The 24070-nt window shown below is 36.0% G+C and overlaps 1 protein-coding gene across 2 annotated transcripts; it reads left to right on the forward strand.

Annotated features, from left to right (window-relative positions):
* The first annotated feature begins 474 nt into the window (after positions 1–474).
* Positions 475–19834, forward strand: LOC149223928 (uncharacterized). Of its 2 annotated transcripts, none has more exons than XM_089385970.1 (2): positions 475–4573; positions 19245–19834. In XM_089385970.1, exon 1 carries the CDS (start codon positions 806–808, stop codon positions 4547–4549), a length of 3744 nt encoding a protein of 1247 aa, XP_089242096.1. In that variant the 5' UTR covers positions 475–805; the 3' UTR covers positions 4550–4573; positions 19245–19834. The 2 variants fall into 2 exon arrangements, with proteins under 2 accessions (XP_089242096.1, XP_089242097.1); XM_089385971.1 differs by lacking the exon at positions 19245–19834 and adding an exon at positions 6039–7030.
* Positions 19835–24070: the final 4236 nt, after the last annotated feature.

The raw sequence follows: 24070 nt of genomic DNA on the forward strand, positions 1-24070 counted from the left end.
TTGGACTGCATTATTTGATTGCTTTTACTTTTCTTCAGACCAACGTAAAGGACATTCCCCACCTTACATTTTACTTTTCTTCAGACCAACGTAAAGGACATTCCCCACCTTACAATAATGACGGTATCACTTTACATTTGTCTTTGGGATCAACTGCTATCTATTCGGCCGTTAAAGCTAAAGGCAGACATAGTAAGGGTTCTTTCATGCCAATTCCTATCTTGTTAAAGCTGCTAAAGGCAGGCATAGTAATGGTTGGTTCCTTTCATGGCATAGTATTCGTTGCTTGCACAACTAAATTAACCTTTAACTTTTCTGACTCTACGTCCAATGTAGCACAATTCTTTTTTCCTTCTTTCTTTAATCTAGGATTAGCGTGATTAAGGCTCCTTGATTTATTGAATAAAAGTGAAATGATGATCACCGACACTATGAACACGGATATAAACCCCACTTTATGCTTTTTCCTTTTTATCTTTTTTTAATTCTCATAAACTTTCATTATATATTAATGTCGGTTGGGTGACTACTCTTTACCTTCTTTACGTCCAGTCCGCCTCTTTTACAACTCAGTAATCCATCTCGCCCCTTCCCCTGCGGCAAGCCACACAGAGATAGCACCCACACTCTGTCGCTTGGTGACTGCTCTTTACCTTCTGTACGTCCAATCCGCCTCCCTTACTCTCTGCATCACAACTCAGTAATCCATCTCGCCCCTTCCCCTGCGGCAAGCCACAGAGACAGCACCCACATTCTCTGATCCTTTTGATCATCTGCGCTGCTCCCCCACAATAACAAGAAAGCCATGGCAACCGTCACCACAATCAATGCCATATTCAACCCAGTCATGGTGTTGATGAAGGAAGTTATTAAGAAGGAGGATACCCGTCAGATTCTGCAAACTGACTTGAGTCGTATGGAGGACCTTGTACACGATATTGCCTTCTTCTTCGGATATGAAGAAAAAGAGCCCCTGGAGTTCGTGAAGATTTGGTTACAATTGCTGCAAAATTCGCTTACGGAGGCAAACGGCCTACTCGATCGCAGGGAGAGATCATGCCAAAGCTGTCTTGACAGTGTCATGTGCAATCCCAGGACACTCTCCAAGGAGATAAGGGAATGGAAAGCCCTTTTTAATCATCTCTATCAAGCCTTTCAAATTGACTTTTTTGAGCACGTTGTTTTATCAGGCGACGTCATAAATAGCCGTGTGGTCGCCCCAGTCACCGAACTGTTGAAGGATGTTATGAAGAAGGAGGAGGATAATCCTCAGATTCCGCAAACTGAGCCTTCTATGAAGACCCTTCTACAACATATGGAGAGCCTTCTACAAGAGACGACCATCCTCTTCCGTGATGAAGCCGATATTGCCACTCTCTTCCGAGGTCAAAAGAACGAGCTCCTGCACATCATGAGGACCTGCTTTCAATCGCTGCAGAGTTCTCTTACAGAGGCAAAACGCCTATTCGATCTCGATCCCACAACACTCTCCCAACAAATAAGAGAATGGAGCGCATCGTTTGATAAGATCTATCATGGCTTTCAAGAAGACTTGCTTCAGCGCATTGTTTTATCAGGCAACGCCATAAACAGCGATATGGCCGCCCCGGTCATGGAACTGTTGAAAGATGTGATTACCAAGGAGGATAACCGTCACATTCTGCAGACTGACTTGAGACCGATGGATAGCCTTCTACAAGATATTACTATCCTCTTCCGAGATGAACCCGATATTGCCACCCTTTTCCAACGTCCGAGGAAAGAGCTCCTGGAGATCATGAAGACCTGGTTTCAAAATCTGCAAAGATGTCTTACAGAGGCAAAAGGCCTATTCGATCTCGAGCCCAGAAGTACTCTCTCCCAAGAAATAAGAGATTGGAAAGCATTTTTTGATCATCTCTATCAAGGCTTTCAAAATGACTTGCTTCAGCACATTGCTTTATCAGGCAACGCCATAAATAGCCGTATGGTCGGCCCGGTCATGGAACTGTTGAAAGATGTGATTAAGAAGGAGGATAACCGTCACATTCTGCAGATTGACTTGAGACACATGGAGAGCCTTCTGCAATATATTACTATCCTCTTCCGAGATGAACCCGATATTGCCATTATTTTCCAAGGTCAAAAGATCGAGCTCCTGCAGATCATGAGGAACTGCTTTCGATTGCTGCAAAGATGTTTTACAGAGGCAAAAGGCCTATTCGATCTCGAGCCCAGAACACTCTCCCAAGAAATAAGAGATTGGAAAGCATCTTTTAATAATGTCTATGAAGGCTTTCAAAATGACTTACTTCAGCGCATTATTGTTGTATCAGGCAACGCCATAAACAGCATTATGGTCGGCAGGGTCATGGAACTGTTGAAGAATGTGATTAACAAGGGGGATAACCGTCACATTCTGCAGACTGACTTGAGCTCAATGGAGAGCCTTGTACAAGATATTACTACCCTCTTCCTAGATGAACCCGATATTGCCACCCTTTTCCAACATCCGAGGAAAGGGCTCCTGGACATCGTGAAGACCTGGCTTCAATTGCTGCGGAGTTCTCTTACAGAGGCAAAAGGCCTATTCGATCTCGATCCCACAAGCCACTCCCAAGAAATAAGAGAATGGAGCGCATCTTTTGATAAGATGTATCATGGCTTGCAATCCGACTTGTCAAGATTGGTGACTTCCCTGCAGTTTGTTTCATCAAAACCCTTTTATGCATATAAAGAGGAAGATGCATCTGTAGGTTCAGGGATTATAGCTGATGAGGCACAACCCCTCTCTAAAGATGAAGCCTGGATGCTGTTTCGCACAGTGGCTTTCAAAGGCGTCCAAGTTTCTATGGATATACAAGAGCGTGCCAGGAATATTGCGGAAGAGTGTAGAGGTGTTCCTTTGGCCATAAATGTAGTGGGCGCAGCAATGATTGGGCAAAGCAGTGTTCATGAATGGGATAATTGTTTATCCTCCATTCAAACCCTACATCCCTCTTTTCCACCCACTCATCATGCTGGCCGCCTTGATGCACAACTCTATGCACGACTCCGGTATAGCTATGATGCTCTGCCCAATTCACACGTGAAGAGGTGCTTCTTATATTGTGCCATGTACAGGAAAGGTGAAGAAATTGATACAGATACATTACTGCAAATGTGGATTGGAGAGGGGTTGGTGAAGAGCCAACAAGGATCCTATTTAATGGACATCGCCATTGCCCGCAAGTATTTAAAACTCCTTGTAGACCGTTTCTTCTTCCACAGAGTCTGTAAGAGCAGGGATCTCTTTGACGGGAGGAGGACAATAAGAGTTCACGAGTGTATTCATGACATGGCGGTCTACATTGGGCAGAAAGAGGAGAACTGTGTATTTAGTCAAAATCAACTAAATTTCCCAGAGGTTCACGATGAAAACTGCAGCAGGATATCAGTAGCCGAGAGTTCTATGGAACATCTACCCACTGAGTTGAGATGCCCAAAGCTTGCGAGTCTCAGCTTACAAGGCAATCGACAGTTGAAAGAGCTTCCGTCAGAGTTTCTTCTCAGCTTAACCTCTCTCAGGGTTCTCAATCTGTCGGGATGCTCCCAAATAACTTCAATCCCGACGTCAATTGGGCAGCTCAGAATGCTCCAGTTTCTCTCATTAAGCGGGCTCCGAATCAAAGATTTGCCTGAACAGATATGCCATCTTTCCAGTCTTCAATTTTTGGATCTTTCATATTGTACAGGTCTAACTTCATTGCCATCTCAGATTGGAGAGCTCACAAATCTCAAGCATCTTAATTTACACAAATGTAAATCGTTAAAGATGATTCCGCGTGAGATGTCTGAACTTACTTCACTCAGCAGACTCCAGTTAAGTGTGTACACAGCCCTAAGTGTGGAAATGGAAGCACCGGCGAGTATTTGGAGTTTGAAGGGTCTCAGAAGCTTGACGGAGTTGCAAGTATGGATAGACACGGAGCAGCAGGATGCAAGAATTAAAGATGGCATAATGGGAACCTGGTCTGAGATGAGGCACTTAGCGTTGAACTACAATTCTAGTTATGAAGAGGATCTCCTTCCAGACGACATGCAGAACATGAAAAAGCTACAGAGTTTTATGCTATTCGGGTACGGAGGGTTAAGTCTGCCGAATTGCATGTTTGAACATCTTGAAATGGTCACATTGTATGGTTGCGACAACATAAGGGAGCTGTCTCCATTGGAGCGGTTGCCCAATTTAAAGCTTCTGAAGTTGTGGCAGTGCTATAGTTTGAGAGAGTTGGGGATAGGGAGTCCAAATACATATGTAAGCTTACAGAAGTTGGTTCTCATAAGGCTACGGGATTTAGAGTCTTTGGGTGGAACATCAAAGACGGGAGTGTGGAATGAAACAACATTACCTCAACTCCGTGTCTTAAAGATAGTTGGATGCGAATCTTTGAAAAGATTTCCTAAAGGGATGGAAAAGCTGCCAAATTTATGCGCATTAATTTATCAGCCATATTCCAGGGGACAAAAGCGCAAAGGAGTGGTGGGAAAGGTTAAGGTGGGAGGACGAGAACATGAAAATCAAACTTGAACGAATCTTTATACCACGTGAGAGGTAAGTCACTGTTATTTTTTCATTAATTAAATTTTAAATTATTTATATTCTAGTATATTTTATTTTTCCCTCATTTCTTTGTAAAAATAATAACACGTGAGAGGTTAAGTCACTGTTATTTTTTCATTAATTAAATTTTAAATTATTTATAATTTAGTATTATTATTTTTATTTTTTTATATTTTGTTTTTTTTAAGTAATAATAATCAAAGAAATTTATAAAACATTTTAAACTTATTTATTTAACATTAATTAAATTTTAAATTATTTATAATTTAGTATTATTATTTTTATTTTTATTTTATTTTTTTATATTTTGTTTTTTTTTAAATAATAATAATCAAGGGAATTTATAAAACATCTCAAATTTATTTATTTTTCACATTTACTTTGATTTATTATACACTTTTAAACAGTTGTAAAATCTATTATACACTTTACTCAAAAATTTATAATGAATATTATTATTAAGATTAATTAAATTTCAATTTGTATCATATAAACAAAATAATCAATTAAATTACATGCATTTTGAAAAGATCTCTGGACACGAAAATGCGTGCGTGTCAGTCACTATGAAATGGATAGCACTGAAATATCGGCTAATAGGATGCCCTGACCTGAATACTAATGTTAATTTAACTTGCACCTTATTCAAAAACTCCTATATTATATAGTTTTATTTATAAGTGTTTTTATATTATATATTAATATGATCACAATGTCAACTTTTTTTAATACTTTAGTTTCTTGGGAATGGATTTTTTTTATATTATATATTGATATTATCACAATCAAGTACATTATTATTTTTTTAATACTTCAATTTCTTCAGAATCGAAAATAGTGGTTGACTATTTATAACATTCACAGCTAACAAATATCTTTATTTATGATTTTTTAAACTGAATTTCACTTTGGGATTCGTGTGAATTGCAATTTTTTTTTGTCACTGTATTGTAAATGAAAACTAATTTTTATTTAAAGTATTTATTTATTTAATTGGAACACCATAGTATGTTTACAACAGTTATATCATTATAGTCTTTATTTATTTAATTAGAACAATATAGTAATATATAATATGTTATGTTTACAACATTTATATTATTATAGTCTTTATTTATTTAATTAGAACGCCATAATAATATATAATATATTATGTTTACAACATTTACATCATTATAGTCTTTATTTTATTAATGTCTATAACATTCACATCATTATATTTTTTATTTTATTAATGTCTATAACATTTATATTATTATAGTTTTTATTTTATTAATGTTTGGTATTTTATTGAACTAATTGTTTTGTTGGCTCAATTACAGGTAGGGGACATAGCTCCTCATTATCATTATATTTTTTATTTTATTAATGTCTATAACATTTATATTATTATAGTTTTTATTTTATTAATGTTTGGTATTTTATTGAACTAATTGTTTTGTTGGCTCAATTACAGGTAGGGGACATAGCTCCTCATTACCAAGGTGATCGTGAGACATAGCTATCCCCCGTAGGAATCTTATTGAACTAATTTAAATAAATTGATACTCTTTATTTTTTTATGAGATAGTTTTGGCATAAAGGAAGATGGGTGTCATTCATGTTGTGGTATTAATTCACTCATTTCATTTTTTTCCCTATCTCCAATTGGGTATACACTTCAAAATTGAGCAATCTTGGATGTCATTAATCTAGTTGTTTGAGTATATCATGGATTACCTTTTTATTGTGGGTTTGTTTCATTCACACTTAATTTGTTTTGCATGATTATAATGTCTCTTTACAATCTAATTAATTACAAGGTAAAGGATTAACTTTGTCTGTGATAAATAATGTTTAAATTATGTGATTATATTAAACTCTATAGACCACACATAATCTTTACGTATGAATCAACAATGAGAACAATGGAAGAAGTTATGATTCGTCATCTAGAAAGGGATTATTGAAGATGGTTACGGAGATGGTTGAATTGAATGTCTTGTTATGATATATTGGTATGACCACTTTTTAATGAAAAGGTATGATATTCTACAATAAAAAAATCCACGTACGTAATGACAAATTGAATATAATTTCCCTTCAAGAGTTAATAAAGTATAAACTCCCATTATCCCTTTCTTGATATGTGTTTGACTTTTTTCTACTACTAAATCTCAAAGTCAAGATTTGGAATGAGAGTTTAGTTTCCCATATTATTAAAAGAGTTAAGTCACTAAAGGTGTTGACCTTTCAAAAATATTTTCCAAAGACGTGGTAAGGCAACATGGAGAGTAGAAATTGTTGTATTTGTTGTTGAAAAATATTCCAAAGTCTCCTGAAGAGCATGGCTATTGAAGTTGTGAAAGAGAGCCATGATAAGACATTGTGAGAGGTTGTTTGAAGTTGTTCTAAAACTAGTAAAAGTAAATTTTGTTGAAAAATGAGAATGGATCTATTTGTTGATTATCTACATGAAATTGCTTCTGAGAATTATGATTGTGTACAACTAATCAAATTTTCCACATTAGGCTGATCAATTTGTTTAAGAAGACATCGCTTAGGTAATATAGGGTTTCGTCAATTGAGGTTGTGATACTTGTCATGCCTTCATTCTAACTCCTTTATTGTTAAAATTTTACTACTAACAATCACCCAACAAAGAAAGAGACATGCAAATGACCACTAAAAGGTTGATATGAAGGTTGTATAAAAAGGCTATGCAACCACAATTATAATATTAGTCCTTTTGTATATGTTGTGATCTATTTATAAATCTAGAATGTGAATATGTAAAATTATTTGATGGTAGAAAAATCTTCATAAGAACCTAAAAAAATTACTGTGCATGGAAGATGTGATCTACAATTAAGGGACATGAAGCAATATATGTGGATCTTATTAACTATAATAATATTTTTCATCTGTGGTGGAATGTAGAAGATAGACATTAACTTGAGAATGACATAATAGATCCCTCCAATAGACAATAGAAGAATGAACACAAGAATGTAGATAAAACCCTTGAGGTAGGGTGACATTGTTAATTCCTTAAGGAAAGAAACAATGCATATATCATGATTGCTATGATTACAATATTTTTCACAATAAATCTCATTACATTGCTTCTACTTCTTTACATGGTTCTATTTAACTTCCAAGGAACTTTCTAGTGAGGAAACCTTCTAGTAGGTGGAACCTTATAGTAAACCTTTCTAATGTTTTTATTTTCCACAATATGGTCGCTTATCTATTATTACCCCCATTGGGTACCTCGTATTATCCTCCATGGGTACATTACATTTCATCCCATTTGAACCTTTTGTCCTCGAAACATGGGAGGAAGTCATTTAATACAATCTACTAAGTAATGTGACCAATTGGTACTAAGCATGAGCATCCATCAATCCTAGTGAAATGTAGGCATGGGGTCCAACTAGTTCCTTTACACCTTGATCTTGATTCAAGTTACTCTTTAGCACCATGTTGTCATTGTGCTACTATGGTATCCCCATGCATTGCTTTAGGTCCTCCATGAGCTTCCATATTAGTTTCCCTTTTGGTTCTATGTTGGTTCAAAAGTTTTTCGATGCTCACACACTTTCCTTCAGGACAATCATTTCTCTTAATGGTGTCGGTGGAAATATACATCAACCTTATATGTCATTTTTGTTGGCTTGGACTATGCAACTCGGGGTTATTTTAAGCCATTTTTTATGCCCTTGTTGGGGTTTTATTCATATGCTTCAATATTCTCTTCTTTTGATTCAACCTTAACATTTTCATTAATTTCTCTACCAAAAAAAATAGGTGGCCCCTTGGGCCTTTCTTATTTAGTAAGAAAAATATCATGCAAAGTGATTTTTTTCTTGTAACAAAGTTCTAATAACTTATTTTGCTAACTAATATTAATTGTACCAACCATGTCCATCCAAGGATATTATAAAACAATATCTACATTATCTTTATATATAACAGAAAACCCAAATGCAACACATATTTATCCATGGTAATATTCAAATCATTAAAAGTTTAAATAGTCTCACCCTCAACCTATGTGCTTTTAATTTCCTTCCTGAAACTTGTAATATTTTAGCCAAATTAAAATTGATTAAATTATGCTTTCTACTAGGGTTTATAGAAATAATGACATGTTATTGCCAAATACATCTATGAACATGTAATAGGAATTTTGTGAATGAAACTAAACCCTTGTTGCACTCTTTATCTTTCTGCAAAACGTTAGACCGCCTATCTAAAATTAATTATTCAATTGCTTCATCTTAAGGTGCCATCATCTTGCCCACGGGGCTTTGGATTAACGGTGAATGAGTGCATTGTTAAGGCACTCCTTGCGATAGGTCACTGGTTCAAATCCCCCGCGGGTACTTAGGTTAGTTTTAACTAGAAAAAAAAAAAAAGGTGCCATCATCTTGTCACAGTTAAGAAACTACAACCATAAGGAAATATTCTTTTAAATTAATACCTACCCACTATATCCATTCCTTCCTCCATAATAACTATCTTTATTTTATGTATTCTTTAATAGAAATACCATCATTGTTTCCTTTGAAAATAATTTTCTTTGCTACATCTAAAAAATATAACAAGTATTTTGAGTAAATAACTTACTTTGCAATGTGGTTCTTATTGAAAATGGTAACTAGGTTCAGTCTTCATAATTATCATTGTACTTGTATCATTGTGTATTTCATGCAAAAGAAAAAAGAAGATAAATAATTTTATATTTATTATTTCATTAGTTAAGCATGTTCTTCATGGTTCTAGGATTTATTGATTCAAAGAGTCAAAGTCCTATTTGGACTTCTGGTAAAGAAAAAGGAAAAAGAATTTTTGAAAATGTAATTGGGTAAACTCACCTCAAGAAGTCAAGTCAGGCCCCTTGGATGTCAAGTCAGCTTAATGAAAGGACATTTCTTTTCATATGTTAGAACAACTATATATTGGCATACATCATCCACCCAAAAGACATGTAATTTGGTGTTTTTCTGTAACGAATTATGAGGTAAAATTTTCGAAGTTCAGAGGTTGTTTCCTTGTGAAGGAATGTGAAGTGTCTAAGACTATCCTTCTGCAATATGAGAGAGAGCTTCCTAGTTAGATGTTTGATATCATAACCTCCCGTGATCTAAAATAATTCAAATTCTTCTAGGGAAGAAGATCTCAACAGTGTGAGCTTCCTAGGCTATTGAGAGATTTGAAACAGTGTGAGCTTCCTGGGCTGTAGAAGATCTGAGACAAGTGCAAATTTTCTATGGATTTTAGAAAGCTTAACTTAGCCTCTTGGAGGATGGATTTAGGTCTTGGATATCTCACTTTGATCTCATTTTATAAGAAGAAAATATTTTCTGGGTTTTCCCCTTGAAGGGGTTTTTCCCTAGCTTGGGGCTTATATCTCGTGTTCATTGTCTTTTTTAATCTTCATGTTTATGTTTTTTTAAATTATTTGATGAAAATAATGTATTAAAGGAAATAATAAGCCAACAAACTCACAAATAATTACCATGCTAAGAGAAATCAACCCTAATTCATAAACTCTTTGATTCCTCAACTTGGTATCAGAGCTAAGGTCAATGGATGGCAGTTCTTAAGATCACTCATGTTGGCATATCTCTAATAAGTTTGTTATTCCTTTTGTGATGGTTTCTGAGGAAATTACACAAGCTCCCTGTGGTTAATTAATATTTTTATACATTTCTTTGATCTCTATGAGGCTCGTTGATCTCTATCTATATTCTTACTTATGAGTCTTGCACTATTCAGTACCTCGTATTAATTGACAGAGACTTGTTTATGTTACTTGTGGCAAAAATTAGATCCGTGGTGCCTTGTATACTCTGAACAGAGGTTCGATGTATATGTTTTGAGACTCACTAAGACTTGCACCTATGATTCGTTATATTTTTATAACACACAACATATAGTGTTTGAATCTACCTCTTTAGTAATCATAATGGTTTGTGCAATGGCTCATTCTTTATGAATTTCTCTGTGATTCGTAAATGGCATGGCATCACTCTATGGTGCACATATGGGGCAGTGGAATCATTTATATATAGTGATGTGACAGTTACTCAGATCATATCTCAGTAACATTGATATTGTATTATGACTTGAATTTATATTCCTATATGACTTATTGTGTCACACCTAGTTGTTGAAGGCTCGAAAATATTTGTCTCAACATCGGGGGAAACCACCCATGCGGGAACTTAGGGAAGCTCCTTTTCCGTTTGGAATGGTGGCTTCGACTAGGATTATGGGACCAATTTTCCTTAATGAAAGATATAAAAGCGGATGTGATATATATATGTGTGTGATTGATTATGTAAGTGAAACTAAGATACATAAATATATAGACTTAAATTATTCTATCCCGGGAAAGATTTTATTGTATATGTGACTTATAAAGATCTCACATTAAACATGATAATATAGATTATCAAATCTTTTGTGAGGCTAAAACAAATAAAGATGACTAATCTAATTAAATAATTAAGTACTAGATTAGTTCTTGAAACACATCACACATATCATATATTTTTGTTCTTTCATATACTTAAGAGTTTTCAATTAAACACATTAGTAGCGATAAAGCTTAATCGCTTACAGAAATGTATTTGAAAAACAAAAATACAGTAACCATTCAAATGATAAACAGAGTGTTGATTTTCATATAATAATACCCGACAACGTTAACTCTGCTCATAAGTGAAATAGTAGTGGTTCCTCTTTCCATTAAGACTTCTTCAAGATACAATAGTGAAAACTAAAAGATTTCTCGCAGAAATTTTGAACCCTTCCTTCATAATAATGAATGGGATTTATAGTTTGTAATCTAAACACAAATATAGAAAAGTTCCATAGAATGTTGAAGTGTTTTTAACAAACCATACTAAAATTAAAGTAAAAGATAATAGTCATTTGCAGTTGCAACAACTTGACTCTCCACTTGTTTCCCCACTCTCGCATATATCTGTCATTGGCTTTAATTCAAGTGGATGATGGATTTGTGCACGCCTCTATGCAGTGGATAACGCATTGTTAAGTGTTGAAAGTAAATGAGTGATTATGTTGGAGAGACATCTCATAATCAACGACTTATTATGTTGTTTGATTAGGAAATTCCAATGGCATTCCAAGTCATTCTTTCCATACTTTTGTTACCAATTTTACATCTAGAAACAATTTGATAATTTCTTTAGCCGAAAGACTGAATTGCTGCCCAAGTTTTGGCCTTTTTCAGTCTTTGTTACAACAATCCCTTCAGTTTAGAACCGTGTTGTGGCACATGGAAGAAAGTCTTCGGAAATCTTAGATCAAACTGTTACTTTCTCCTTATCAACCCTCGGTTCATCCCTATTACAATCAAGCAGAGATTTTATTAAACTCAAACGAAAATCGAATTGAAACCTAAACATAATAAAATCCCCACAAAACCAATGAAACAAACTTTTCATTTATTATAACAGAATCCCCCTGTAAGTGACAAGTGGCGAGAATCGTATGGTATCGACAAAAGGCTTATCGCAACTTCTGAAATGAGACAACATGAAAAACTTGCGATATTGGGTAGCTCCGATATGAGGCAGATGCGAAATCACAATTAAACTTGTAATAAATATATCGCATCTGTTATATCGGAGGTTTGAAATGGTCGCACATAACCAAAGTTGTGATATTGCAGACGCGATATGGCATTACATCACCGTAACAAAACAAATCGGGTCCACAATGTCAGAGATTTTAAGATGTATGGCATTACAAAGCATCTGATAAACGGATGTGATCTTGCATTAAATGGAACTTATAAATAAATCAGGTCCAAATATCGGAGCTTTGTTTCGATGATGTTATATTAGATGTCTTATTCAAAAGTTCTGATTGAGCACACACAATATTATATTGAATCAAACCTTATAATTATATCAGATCCGGATATCGACAATTGGTGAGCTCCAGTATTGCAGGAATAATGCTACAACTCTTGGGACTCCCTTCTTTACTTTTATCAACCTGGTAGTTTGTAACAAACTTGGAAGCAACAGTGCTGTATGCACAAGTACTAGCTCTTGCCGCAGCTGTCACTTGGTCAGCTGGCACAAGTCCGCTAAGGGCTCAAGCCAACTTCTATGAGCTCTGAGAAGAAGCTTTTTAACCGATGGACGAAAGCTACTTTGAAGAAGGCTGATCTACTTGCAGAAAGACAGTGAAAAGCTAAAAGAAAATGCAAACCCTAGCAAACCCTAATTCTACTAGCTAACCCTACTGATGCAAGGAGGAGGATGCAAGCTACTGAAGGAAATGCCATTGACTCCTAGGAAGGTAAATATATGTATCTAAGCTACTTCTTCAGTAACATCTTAAAGAAACATCTTTTTGTATTTTTGAATATGTTGCCAGAGTTATTATGCATATGATTTGACTGTTTTTGGCTGTGCAGAGGTGGATGGGCAAGAGGAAATGTTTGGAGGAGGTCAAGAAGGTTCAGAGAGGGCCTAAGGGGTCCCTAACACCCTTCCCCAGAGTTTCACTGAGTTTGGCTATCAAGAAACCTCATTCGTGAGCCTCTACAGGAAGTCTGCAGGGGTTCTATAGGATGTCTGCGATTTTCTACATGATGTCTGGAATTTTCTACAGGATGTTCAGAAATGAGGTTTTTGGTGGATGAATGGAGAGGGAAAGGTGAAGGAGTGAGTGTGGAGGTAGGGTGAGGGTTGGAGATGGTCTAGAACTCGGTGGATGGAGTTGTGGACAGGTGTGGATGGCTGTATTTGGTTCAAAGAAGACTAAAGCAATGTTACACACAAAACTAGGGTTATGGGAGCAAATGGCGAACAGGAGGCAAGGATTCTAAGCAGAGGGTGGAGTGGATGGTGTTGATGGTGAATGAACAGATGAAGGAGTGGTACAGGTACTCTGCAAGGCGTTTTTCCCAACTGATCCAACGAAGACCTGTAAATTCAAAATCCTAATTACGATGACCTAAATCTGCTAGCTGCCAATAAAGAGAATGAACAGAAGTGTGACCTGCAATGAAACCATGTATTTTAACTCATGCAACTAAGCAAACGAAAGTCTGAACTTGCAACCAACTTCTACACATGAAAATCAAACACTAGTGATTGCATGGCAAAGCAAAATCAGTGTTTTTGTGGGCAGCAAAGTTATCCTGATCCCAGCTCTAGATCCTACTGAAGGAGAGGTGGAACCAGAGATGTTTGATGGCCCTTTTTTTGAAGCTTTTTCTGTAAACAACCTATCAACTAAATCTGAGCATTCAAAAAGTCTTTCTAACCATTAACAGTGACCTAGTTAATCAGCAAACTTTAACCTACTTAACAGAAATGTTTTTGCAAATGCATAAAGAACAACTAACAATACATAGAGGAGGCCTTAGCACTCGGGTTGGGCCCAACCCCAAGAGCTGCAGGCTCCTATAAAGAACTCAGATCTGATACCAAATAGAGCTGCTTATCATTATTCAAAAATAACCATCATAAGAAAGTTGTACAGCAATAGCTACAATAAAACAGGCTGAGCAAAATGACAGCACTATAGTGCAAAAATAACAATAGTTCCAAAAGTAAACTACGAAGGTTGAGGCCTCCCTACTTATACAATATGAGGGGGCTAGCAGCCTTCCTAGATTCAAGGGACTCGGCTGTCCCAACTGCTAGTGAACAGTCACTCCTCCAAAAACTATTTGGCTGCCTTTAAAACTCATTTTGGTGGCCTGTGGAGCATGGTGTTGAGGGTGGAGATTTCGAGGAAGGCCATTTAATGCAAGAGACAACCTCCCTACGAATCCTCACCTCAAGCTTGGCTGTCAGCTAACCCATGATTGCTTGGTTTTGCTCCAAAATTTGTCCAAAAATCCTGAAATAACCACGTATTAGTCTCCTAGGTAGAGTGACCACCCTTATTCGTTCAAATAACATAAACATACTAGAAAAACATGCATAATCTATGAAAAATGGAGGATTGAACAAGGACAATTAGGAAAAATGAGCCCAATAGGTTACCCAATTTGGGGGCTCATCATCACCCCCCTGCTGAATCGATTGCTCATCCTCTGAGCAACTAGTCCAGCTCATCATCCTTTATGGCTTTGATCACCTCCCTCACGTCCCAAGCCTCTGCTGTGATATCCTCTTCCCGGTCGTGGAATCCTGCCTTCCTCTCCACTTCCTCCCATTGTCTACCTTCCTCCTCTTCCTTCACTCCTTCTAGCAATCCCAGAAGTAAAGGAGGACTGAATTTCAAGCCAATCCAATTGGCCTGCAAGTCCTGCATCAACTTTTTGTAGAGAGGTACCCTTGCCAAGGCCTCCCTCATCCTAGTGGGAGAGTGGTATTCCCTTATCTTCAAGCTGTGAGGCAATGTGTTCCACCGCCTTGTGCAGGCATGCATACAGTTTTCTCCCAACAGTCTCTCCATGTCCTCAAAATGGGCAATGGCTTGAGCCTGTTGCTCAATGTATTCCGGTAGATCCTGAGGACTGTTGGCCAAGTGCTGGTGGGCGCTTATCACTGCTGATGGGTCATCTGGCTCTGCTCTGATCATGAGAGGCTCACTGAGCTCTCTGCCTATGATACTGCGGACCTCTGCTGCTCTCTTCTCCTCATGGCTCATCCAAGAGGCCATGGCCATAAGCTGGACATCCCCTATCACCATGTTAGGATCCCATGCGTTCATGTCTGGAAGGGCAAAGTTGTGCAAGTAGAACTCTGCCAATTTGGCCCTATCCTCAGATGAACTGCTGCCACATAAAGCTGCAAACTGATGATAATTTTGGAAAGGGGTGATGCCCCTTTGAGCCAAGGTATTGATTTGAAACTGTAACCATTGGTCCTTGAGGTAAAGGGCATAGGATTTGGCAGGCTGCCTGCACTGCAAAGCTTCCATTGCCTAGCTGGCCATGCAGGCCAGTTGGGCCTCCTTTTCTTGCAGCTGTTGTTTTAGAGAATGTATCTGTAATTCTTGTTCCTGTAGCTGCTGGTTCAGTGCCTCAATTTTAGTCTGTGTCCCTTCCTTTCTTCGTTGTTCATAAGGGGTATCTATGGTTGTTGTGGGCCCCTCCTGTTGCTCTTGTTCCCCCAAGATGTGAGGCCCGTCTTCCTGCCTCTATCCCTGTGACTATAGCTGTTGTTTGAGCTACTCATTTTCTTCCAGTAGCCTAACCCGCTGGATGCTTTCCACATGTCGTACCATAGCCAATTCTCTTCTGGCCTCTTTGAGCTACTCCTCCAAAGGACCTATATCTGCTACTCCCTTGGACTTAGCGATTTTCATCCAAGTGTGGGTCCTCACCCTCTCTTCCTCTAGTGCAAGGAAAAGTGGCACTGTGAATTTCTGAGGAATGATATTTCCAGCCTCCAAGAAGTTATAATAGGAGCCCAAGCTGGGCTGGGGGCTAGGTTCCATAATGTGCTCGACCTCTTCTTCCTTCTGTGGTGATTTGGCTGCCTCACCTTCCATTTCTTCGGTCTCCTTCAGTCTAGCCAATGTTTCCTGTAGAATGGTTTCAGCATCATGTAGAGAGGTTTTTGTGTCCAACATTTTCATCCTCTCCCTCCAGGTGGATGTCTTCGGGCTTCCCCGCTCATAAGTGATGGCTGCCTTGGAGGGGGACCTCTCCTTTGGTGTGGTAGGGGTGTCTACAATGGTGATTGGTTCTTTGGATGGTGGTTGGGGTATGCCAGTTTTAATTCTTACACTTCTTCTTGCCTTAAAGTACAAGGGAGGCTCCCTCTTTCGCTTTTCCTTCTGCTTGGGGGATGTGCTTAGGGTGGCCAGCATAGCTACTGCCTCCCTAGCTAAAATCTCGGCCGATTTCTCCTTCTGCTGCCCTTTCCCCGGACTTCCTGTAGAAAGTCCTGTAGTGGCCGTTTTCTGGCTTCCTGTAGAAGCAGTTTTCTGACTTCCTGTAGAAATAGTCTGTTGGCTTCCTGTAGAACCAGTTTTCCCTGATTTGGCTTGCTTGGCTGGGGGTGCCTTCTCTTTGACTTGTGTTGTGGTTGCCTTGGGTGTGCCTTTACTTGTTTGTACCTTTTCAGTCCTCTCTGCCCGGGTTTGCAACCGTCTCTCCCTTGGCGTTGGTGTTTTTACTTTACTCCCAGCTTTGGCCTCAGCAGCTTGTCCTTTTTCTTGCTTTTCCTTTTGTTTTTCTTGTGGCTTTTCCTGTGATGGTCTGTCCTGGGTTTTCTTACCCTTAGTTTTCTTCTCTGCCTCAATATGTTCCTTCTCCTCACTGCTGGATGAAGTGAGTTCTTCTGCCAGAGTCCGGATATCATCATTCTTGGTCATATTACGGAAAATCTCCCAAGAGATAGGGACAGTATAAGTATGGAAGGCATCTTCTACGAGGAGCTTGATAAGCCCATGATGAGCCAGCTGGTCTGGTGTCCCCTCCTTTAGTTTTGTTCCACACTCAATCAATGACTGTAGGAGGAAGTATGGGATGCTCAATTTTTGTTCTGAGGGAAAATCCATCTTATGCCTGAGCTCAGTTAACAAGTGGAAGTGATAACCATACACAATACTAAATTGCCCCTCACAAGTAATATATTTCATAATTTGAAGGCTGACCTCACTCCAAAATGGCTGTAAGCTAGCTCTCCGGACCCTATTTTTATTCTCTGAAAACTGTTCTTCTAGTAGGAAGAATTCCTTTTTGGCTTTTTGGCCCAATTTCCTTTCCTCTTTATCCCAGGGCATCCCCAATGGCAATTCAGTGACCCAGCTAATGAGTTGTGGGGTGAGTTTCAAGGTCAATCCCCTGAAATTTACAGTTGCCAATGTTTTTTATTTGGGCTATAGGGACCTTAGGAACTCCTCTGTTATTTCATCATCGTGACCTTGAATTTTATCACAGAAGGTCATCCACTTTGCACGAGTAAACAGGTCTACCACCTCAGGAGTTTCTCTCAATTTCTTGGAATCCGAGGGTTCCTTTCTGATAAACCCTCCAGGCATGGTGAAAATACCCTGTTTTCGGCTTGAGCTCTGATTAGAATGGAAATTTGGATATGGTTTTCCTCCTTGGTTCTCAGGACAGGGTTCCTCTGCTGTTTGTATCTCCCCTTTCACCAATGCTCTGGTTAAAATACTACTACCGCCCAAAACTTCGACTTGTCAAAAGGAATGCAGCTCTTACAAATAGAGTGCAGAGCAAATTCTCATACCAATCATATAACAGTCACAAAAAAAAAATTGATACGTGCACAGATGAGCCTTACAGCAGTTTGTCATTATAATGGGGAGAGTTTGTTAACAGGAACCACGGAGGTGAGTACGACGCAGCACCATTCAAAAGAAATTCTGTATATTATATAAGCAAACCACTGTTCTTGACCACAGGCAAACTGGTTTCAATTTTCCCCCACTTCAAACAAGCTAATTCACTGTTATTTTTTCATTAATTAAATTTTAAATTATTTATAATTTAGTATATTTTATTTCTCTCTCATTTCGGTATATTTTATTTTTCCCTCGTTTCTTTCTAAAAATAACAATAATTAAGGAAATTTATAAAACATCTTAAACTTATTCATTTTTCACATTTACTTTGATTTTAATTGTGGTAAAATCTATTATTCACTTTATTCAAAAATTTATAATCAATGTTATTATTAAAAAAAAATTAATTTCAATTTGTATCGTATAAACATAATAACCAATTAAATTACAGATCAATACTAATATTAATTTAATTTGCATTTTACTCAGAAACTCTTATATTTAAATTAAAAACATATTACATAGTTTTATTTATTATTATTTTCTTATTATATATTAATATTATCATAATCTCATGTCAAGTATATTAGTTTTTTTTTAATATTTCAATTTCTTCATAATAAAAAATATTGGTTGACTATTTATAACATGTACAATTAACACATATCTTTATTTATAATTATTTTTTTATTATATATTAATATTATCATAATGTAAAGTATATTAGTTTTTTTTAATACTTCAGTTTTTTCATAATGGATTTTTTGTTTTATTAAATATTAATATTATCACAATGTCACGTGCATTAGTTTTTTTTTTAATATATCAATTTTCTTCATAATAAAAAATATTGGTTGACTATTTATAACATGTACAATTAAGATCTTTATTTATATTTTTTTAAACTGAGTTTCACATTGGAGCTAGTGTGAATTGCAATTTTTTTTGCCACTATATTGTAAATGAAAATTATTTTTTATTTAAAGCATTCATTTATTTGATTAGAACACCATAGTAATATATAATATAGTGGGAAGGATGTAAAGCTAAGCAAATTGCTTCTGCTCCAAGAACAAGTACACTGTGAATCGGTTTGTCTAACAGATTTCTTGAGTGTACCTGTTTATTTATGGCATGAGACAAGGCGCAGTATGGGTCTAGCTTACTGATCAATATGCACAATAAAAAAAGGTTAAATCCATTTCATATTCATATTTTTTTTATCCACTGATAAAAACGTTTACAACATTTATATCATTATAGCCTTTATTTATTTGATTAGAACACCATATTAATATATAATATGTTATGTTTACTAAATTTACATTATTATAGCTTTTATTTTATTATTGTTTATAACATTTACATCATTATAGTTTTTATTTTATTGAACTAATTTGTTTTGTTGGCTTAATTACAGGGTTTGAACTCATGTCGAGCTATCCCCATGGGAATCTTATTGAACTAATTTAAATAAATTGATATTCTTTATTTTTTTGATGAGATAGTTTTGGCATAAAGGAAGATGGGTGTCATTCATGTTGTGGTATGAATTCACTCATTTTATTTTGTGCCCTATCTCCAATTGTGTATACACTTGAAATTTAGACAATCTTGGATGTCATTAATCTAGTTGTTATAATGGCATAGGCTACACATAATCTCTATGTATGAATCAAAGGTGAGAACAACGGGAGAAGTTTGAATTCATCATTTACGAAGGGATTATTGAAGATGGTTGAATTGAATGTCTCATTATGATATATTTGTATGACCACTTTTGAATGGAAAGATATCATATTCTACAATACAAATGCATATAGGTAATGAAAAATTGAATATAATTTCCCTTCAAGAGTTAATAAAGTATAAACTCCCATTATCCCTTTCTTAATATGTGTTGGAGTGTTTTTCACTCCTAAATCTCAAAGTCAAGATTTGGAGAGCTTAGCTTCCCATATTATTAAAAGAGTTGAGTCACTAGAGTTATTGACCTTTCAAAAGGATTTTCCAAAGACATGGTAATGCTACGTGAACAACATAAATTACCGTTCTTGTTGTATAAAAATATGTTAAAGTCTCCTAAAGAGCGTGACTATTGGAGTTGTTAAAGAGAGCCGTGATAAGGCATTGTGAGAGGTTTTATGAATTTGTTCTAAAACTAGTAAATGTAAATTTTATTGAGAAATGGGGATGGATCGATTTGTTGACAATCTAAATGAAATTGCTTCTGATAATTTTGATTATATACAAATAATAAAATTTTCCACATTGGGTTGATCAATTTGTTTAAGAAGACATCGTTTTATGTAATCTAGAGTTTTATCAATTAAGGTTGTGATACTTGTTATGATTTCATTCTAACTCCTTTGTTGTTAAAATTTTACTACTAACAATCACCCAACAAAGAAAGATATATGCAAATGACCACTAAAAGTTTGATATGAAGGCTGTGTAAAAAGTCTATGTTGCCACAATTATAATATTACTCCTTTTGTATATGTTGCAATCTACTTAACTAAATATGAAATGTGAATATGTAAAATTATTTGATTGTAGAAATATCTTCATAAGAACCCAAAAAGTCGATTGTGCATGGAGAATGTGATTTATAATTAAAGGCCATGAAGCAATATATGTGGATCTTATTAATTATAATAACATTTTTAAATTGTGGTGTAATGTAGAAGATAAACATTAACTTGAAAATGAAATAATACATCCAGACAATAAAAAATAGAATAATGGACACAAGAATGTAGATGCTCAATAGTGTCACCCTTGAGGTAGGGTGACACTATTAATTCCTTAAGAAAAGAAACAATCCATAAGCCATGATTGATATGATTATAATAATTCTCATAATAAATATCATTTCATTGCTTCTACTTCTTTATATGGTTCTATCTAACTTCTAATGAGCTTTCTAGTGAAGAAACCTTCTAGTAAGTGGAACCTTATACTAAATCTTACTAATGCTTTTATTTTCCACAATATGGTCACCTATCTATTGTTATACCCTTTGGGTATGTCCCTAGGTACCTCATATTATCCTCCATAAGTACATTACATTTCACCCCCATTTGAATCTTCTGTCCTCAAAACATGGGAGGAAGTCATTTTATACAATCTACTAAGTAATGTAACCAATTGGCACTAAGAATGAGCATCCATCCGTCTTAGTGAAATAGGCATGGGGTCCAACCGGTTCCTTGACACCTCAATCTTCAATCAAATTGCTCTTTAGCGCCATGTTGTCATTATGATATTATGAAATCTTCATGCATTGATTTAGGTCTTCCATAAGCTTCCATACTATTTTCCCTTTTGGTTCCATGTTGGTTCATAAATTTGTTGATGCTCACACCCTTTCCTTTAGGACTATCATTTCTCTTAATGGTGTGGGTGGAAATATACATCAACCTTAGCTATCGATTTTTTTCCTTTGACTCCCCAACATGGGCTTCTTTTGAGACAATTTTATGTCATTTTTGGGGTTTTATTCATATGCTTCAGTATTCTCTTCTTTTGATTCAAACTTAAACATTTCCATTAGTTTCTTTGCAAAAAATTCTTTAGGCGACCCCTTTTGTTGCCCAGAGTCACACAACGTTGTGTTGTAGTGCAAAGCCTAGGAACATCTAAGTGTGATATTAGTTTGTTGGTATATCAATGATAGTTTTTTAAAATCAGCACATAATGTCGTTTATTGTGATATCAAATATTGCTCAATGTATTTATGTGGTTTATAGGTTCATTATTCTAGCTTTTTTGTTCTTTGCCTAAAGCTTCAACAAAGAAATATAGATGATTCAAAATGTAACAAATAAGAATGTATATTTCTATTGTGCTTGTGGATGCACAGTTGTGAAATGACTGAGTAATTATGTCCTAAATCTAACTGATATTTCAGAGTTTGAATTAAGGTTAAAGTCTCATGCATATAATTTTCTCCTTTCAAGTTTCACAAGAAAATGGGATGACATAAAGAACTGTTATATCCATTGAATAAATGTTAAAATTCATATACAATGATATATATCTCTGTGCGTGAATCTATTACAAATTTAAATGCAATGACATTAATTTTCTATGAATGATATATGGCGTCATTAAAGTCTAATTGTCACATACATTCCACATTTATGATGGGTTTTCAAGAAAATCACACATGTCATATGTAAATTATATTCAAATTAAGCATTGATTTATGTTGAAATACAAATTTTCTCTTGAGATTTTGGGTTAAAGGGAAATATTATCAACCATTAATAAAATTTTGATGGGTTGCATTTCCACTAACCATACGTCGGAGCATTAATGACCCTTGGGATTGACATGAAGAGTAGAAAATATAAAAGGTGGGTGTAGAATGAATAACATATCCTAAAAAAATTAAAAGAGCAATTAAGAATTCCTTTAAATCATCTGAGACTTGGTGGGTAGTTGAGAAATTAAGAATTCAACCACTAGAATACACATAATTTAAAATCATGTCATTTCTTATTAAACCCTTGTAAAACCTATCAAAGAAGTCAAGATAATCTTTAAACAAACTTGATGAGTCTTCCCAAACCAAGATAAACCATCATATCGATGCTAGAATTTACTTTGGTTTAACAATTCCATCTAATTAACATAAAAATCAAGTTTACAAACAAAATGACATGATAAACTACATGAAATTGTATTCATATGTAGCAAAGTTTCAAAATATGAGGTGGGTGTAAAAATTTACATGAAAAAGTGATAGACAACCCAAGAGTTATTGCATAATTCCTTCTTTGATGAGCTTCAAGACCTTCCAACATTTCCAACAAAATTTTGATAGAGTTTCCCTACAGAGCAATTTTTTCTTATTCTTTTGAATTACAAAATGAGCCCTCTATATAGGCACTAAAAAGTTAATACCTCACCCTAAACCACTAGTGGTATTTGAAAAACCACCCAGGTTCTTCACAAAATTATCAGTTGTAACATAACTAACTTATTATAGAAGCTTCTTGAAAGATCTGTCAGCAGTAGAGTGGATCCCTTTAGATTTGGCTATAACAACTCTTCATTCTCTATCTTGATTGTTAGTTGGGCCTTCTCTCTCCTTTTTGGGCACTGCCTGGGTCAGGCGCTACTGTGGGTGCATTGTAGATGGTGCTAGTGGTGTCAATAGTTTCGATGCCAGTATTGAGGCAAGTGTTGATGTCAGTGCTAATTGATGAAGTTTTGTCTGGTGTGATGAAGTCCTTGTGCTAGAACTTGCTTCTCCTGGGACATCTTGAGATGTTGATGTGAATCTCTAATGGATGGCCCATTCATATAGGTCCATTAGAGTCCTCCACCCTTTGTTTTATGGGAAATCATATGACCAAACCTCTATAATGGCCCCATCCAAGCTAGTAATGTCTTCATAATTAATTTTTCCCTGCTCCTTAAGGATATTCACGAGGAAGAACAAAACTTTATAGTGATCATTATATAATTTCACAATCTCCTTCCCTTGGAGGGTGCAGTCCTTTTCTTCGAAACCTTTTTTCTCTTTCCTTAATTGCAACCAGGAGTTTCAGGAAGTACTCTTTAGGATGCAAGTTCCCATCATCATCATCAAAGAAGGTTGGAAAATTATTTTGGTGGAGCACCTCACATTTCTCTTTAAAACCTTCTATGTCTTCTATCAATGCTTTCACTTCTTCTTTAGCCATCATCAATAATTCACCTTTCCTTACTATTTGATTGGCCTTTATCACCCATTTAGACTAATCAATATTTACCTTTGTCATTTCCTCCTTTGACACCTGATTAAGGAAATCTACAATGACTCTAGACTTGGCGAGGGCATCTCTAATGGTCTTCTCAATAACTTATATTTCCCTTTGTGCTCTTCTCACAGTTTCAGTCATTTCTTAGATAAATTCTAAGTGTTCCTAGTGTCTGTCAACAGTCTTTATAATTCTTCCCCACACTATCCTCTTGATTTATTTGAAAGAAGGCTTGCTAGAGTTTAATTTTCTCAACAACTTTAGCTCAGTCTCAAGTCTTCTAATATTCTCTCTAGCTTGGAGGAGTTCTGTCTTGGCCAATTCCAACTCCCACCTTTGATTAGGTAGTGAAAACAATATATCTTTATTGATCTGTAACATTATTAAGGTATCCATTTGCTCAACCAAAACATGAATTGAATTTCTCAGTTCAAAAGCTACTATAAGCGGATCCTAAGTACTGATATCATCGTTGCAACAACACTTCTCTTTT

Source organism: Pinus tabuliformis, chromosome Q, assembly GCF_031772625.1.
Source record: "Pinus tabuliformis cultivar Carrire ecotype Pingquan chromosome Q, CPIR1, whole genome shotgun sequence".
NCBI classification, from domain to species: domain Eukaryota; kingdom Viridiplantae; phylum Streptophyta; class Pinopsida; order Pinales; family Pinaceae; genus Pinus; species Pinus tabuliformis.

Bases quoted from the DNA above. Each gene is read 5' to 3' on its own strand.
- LOC149223928 (XM_089385970.1), top strand. From the start codon at position 806: ATGGCAACCGTCACCACAATCAATGCCATATTCAACCCAGTCATGGTG.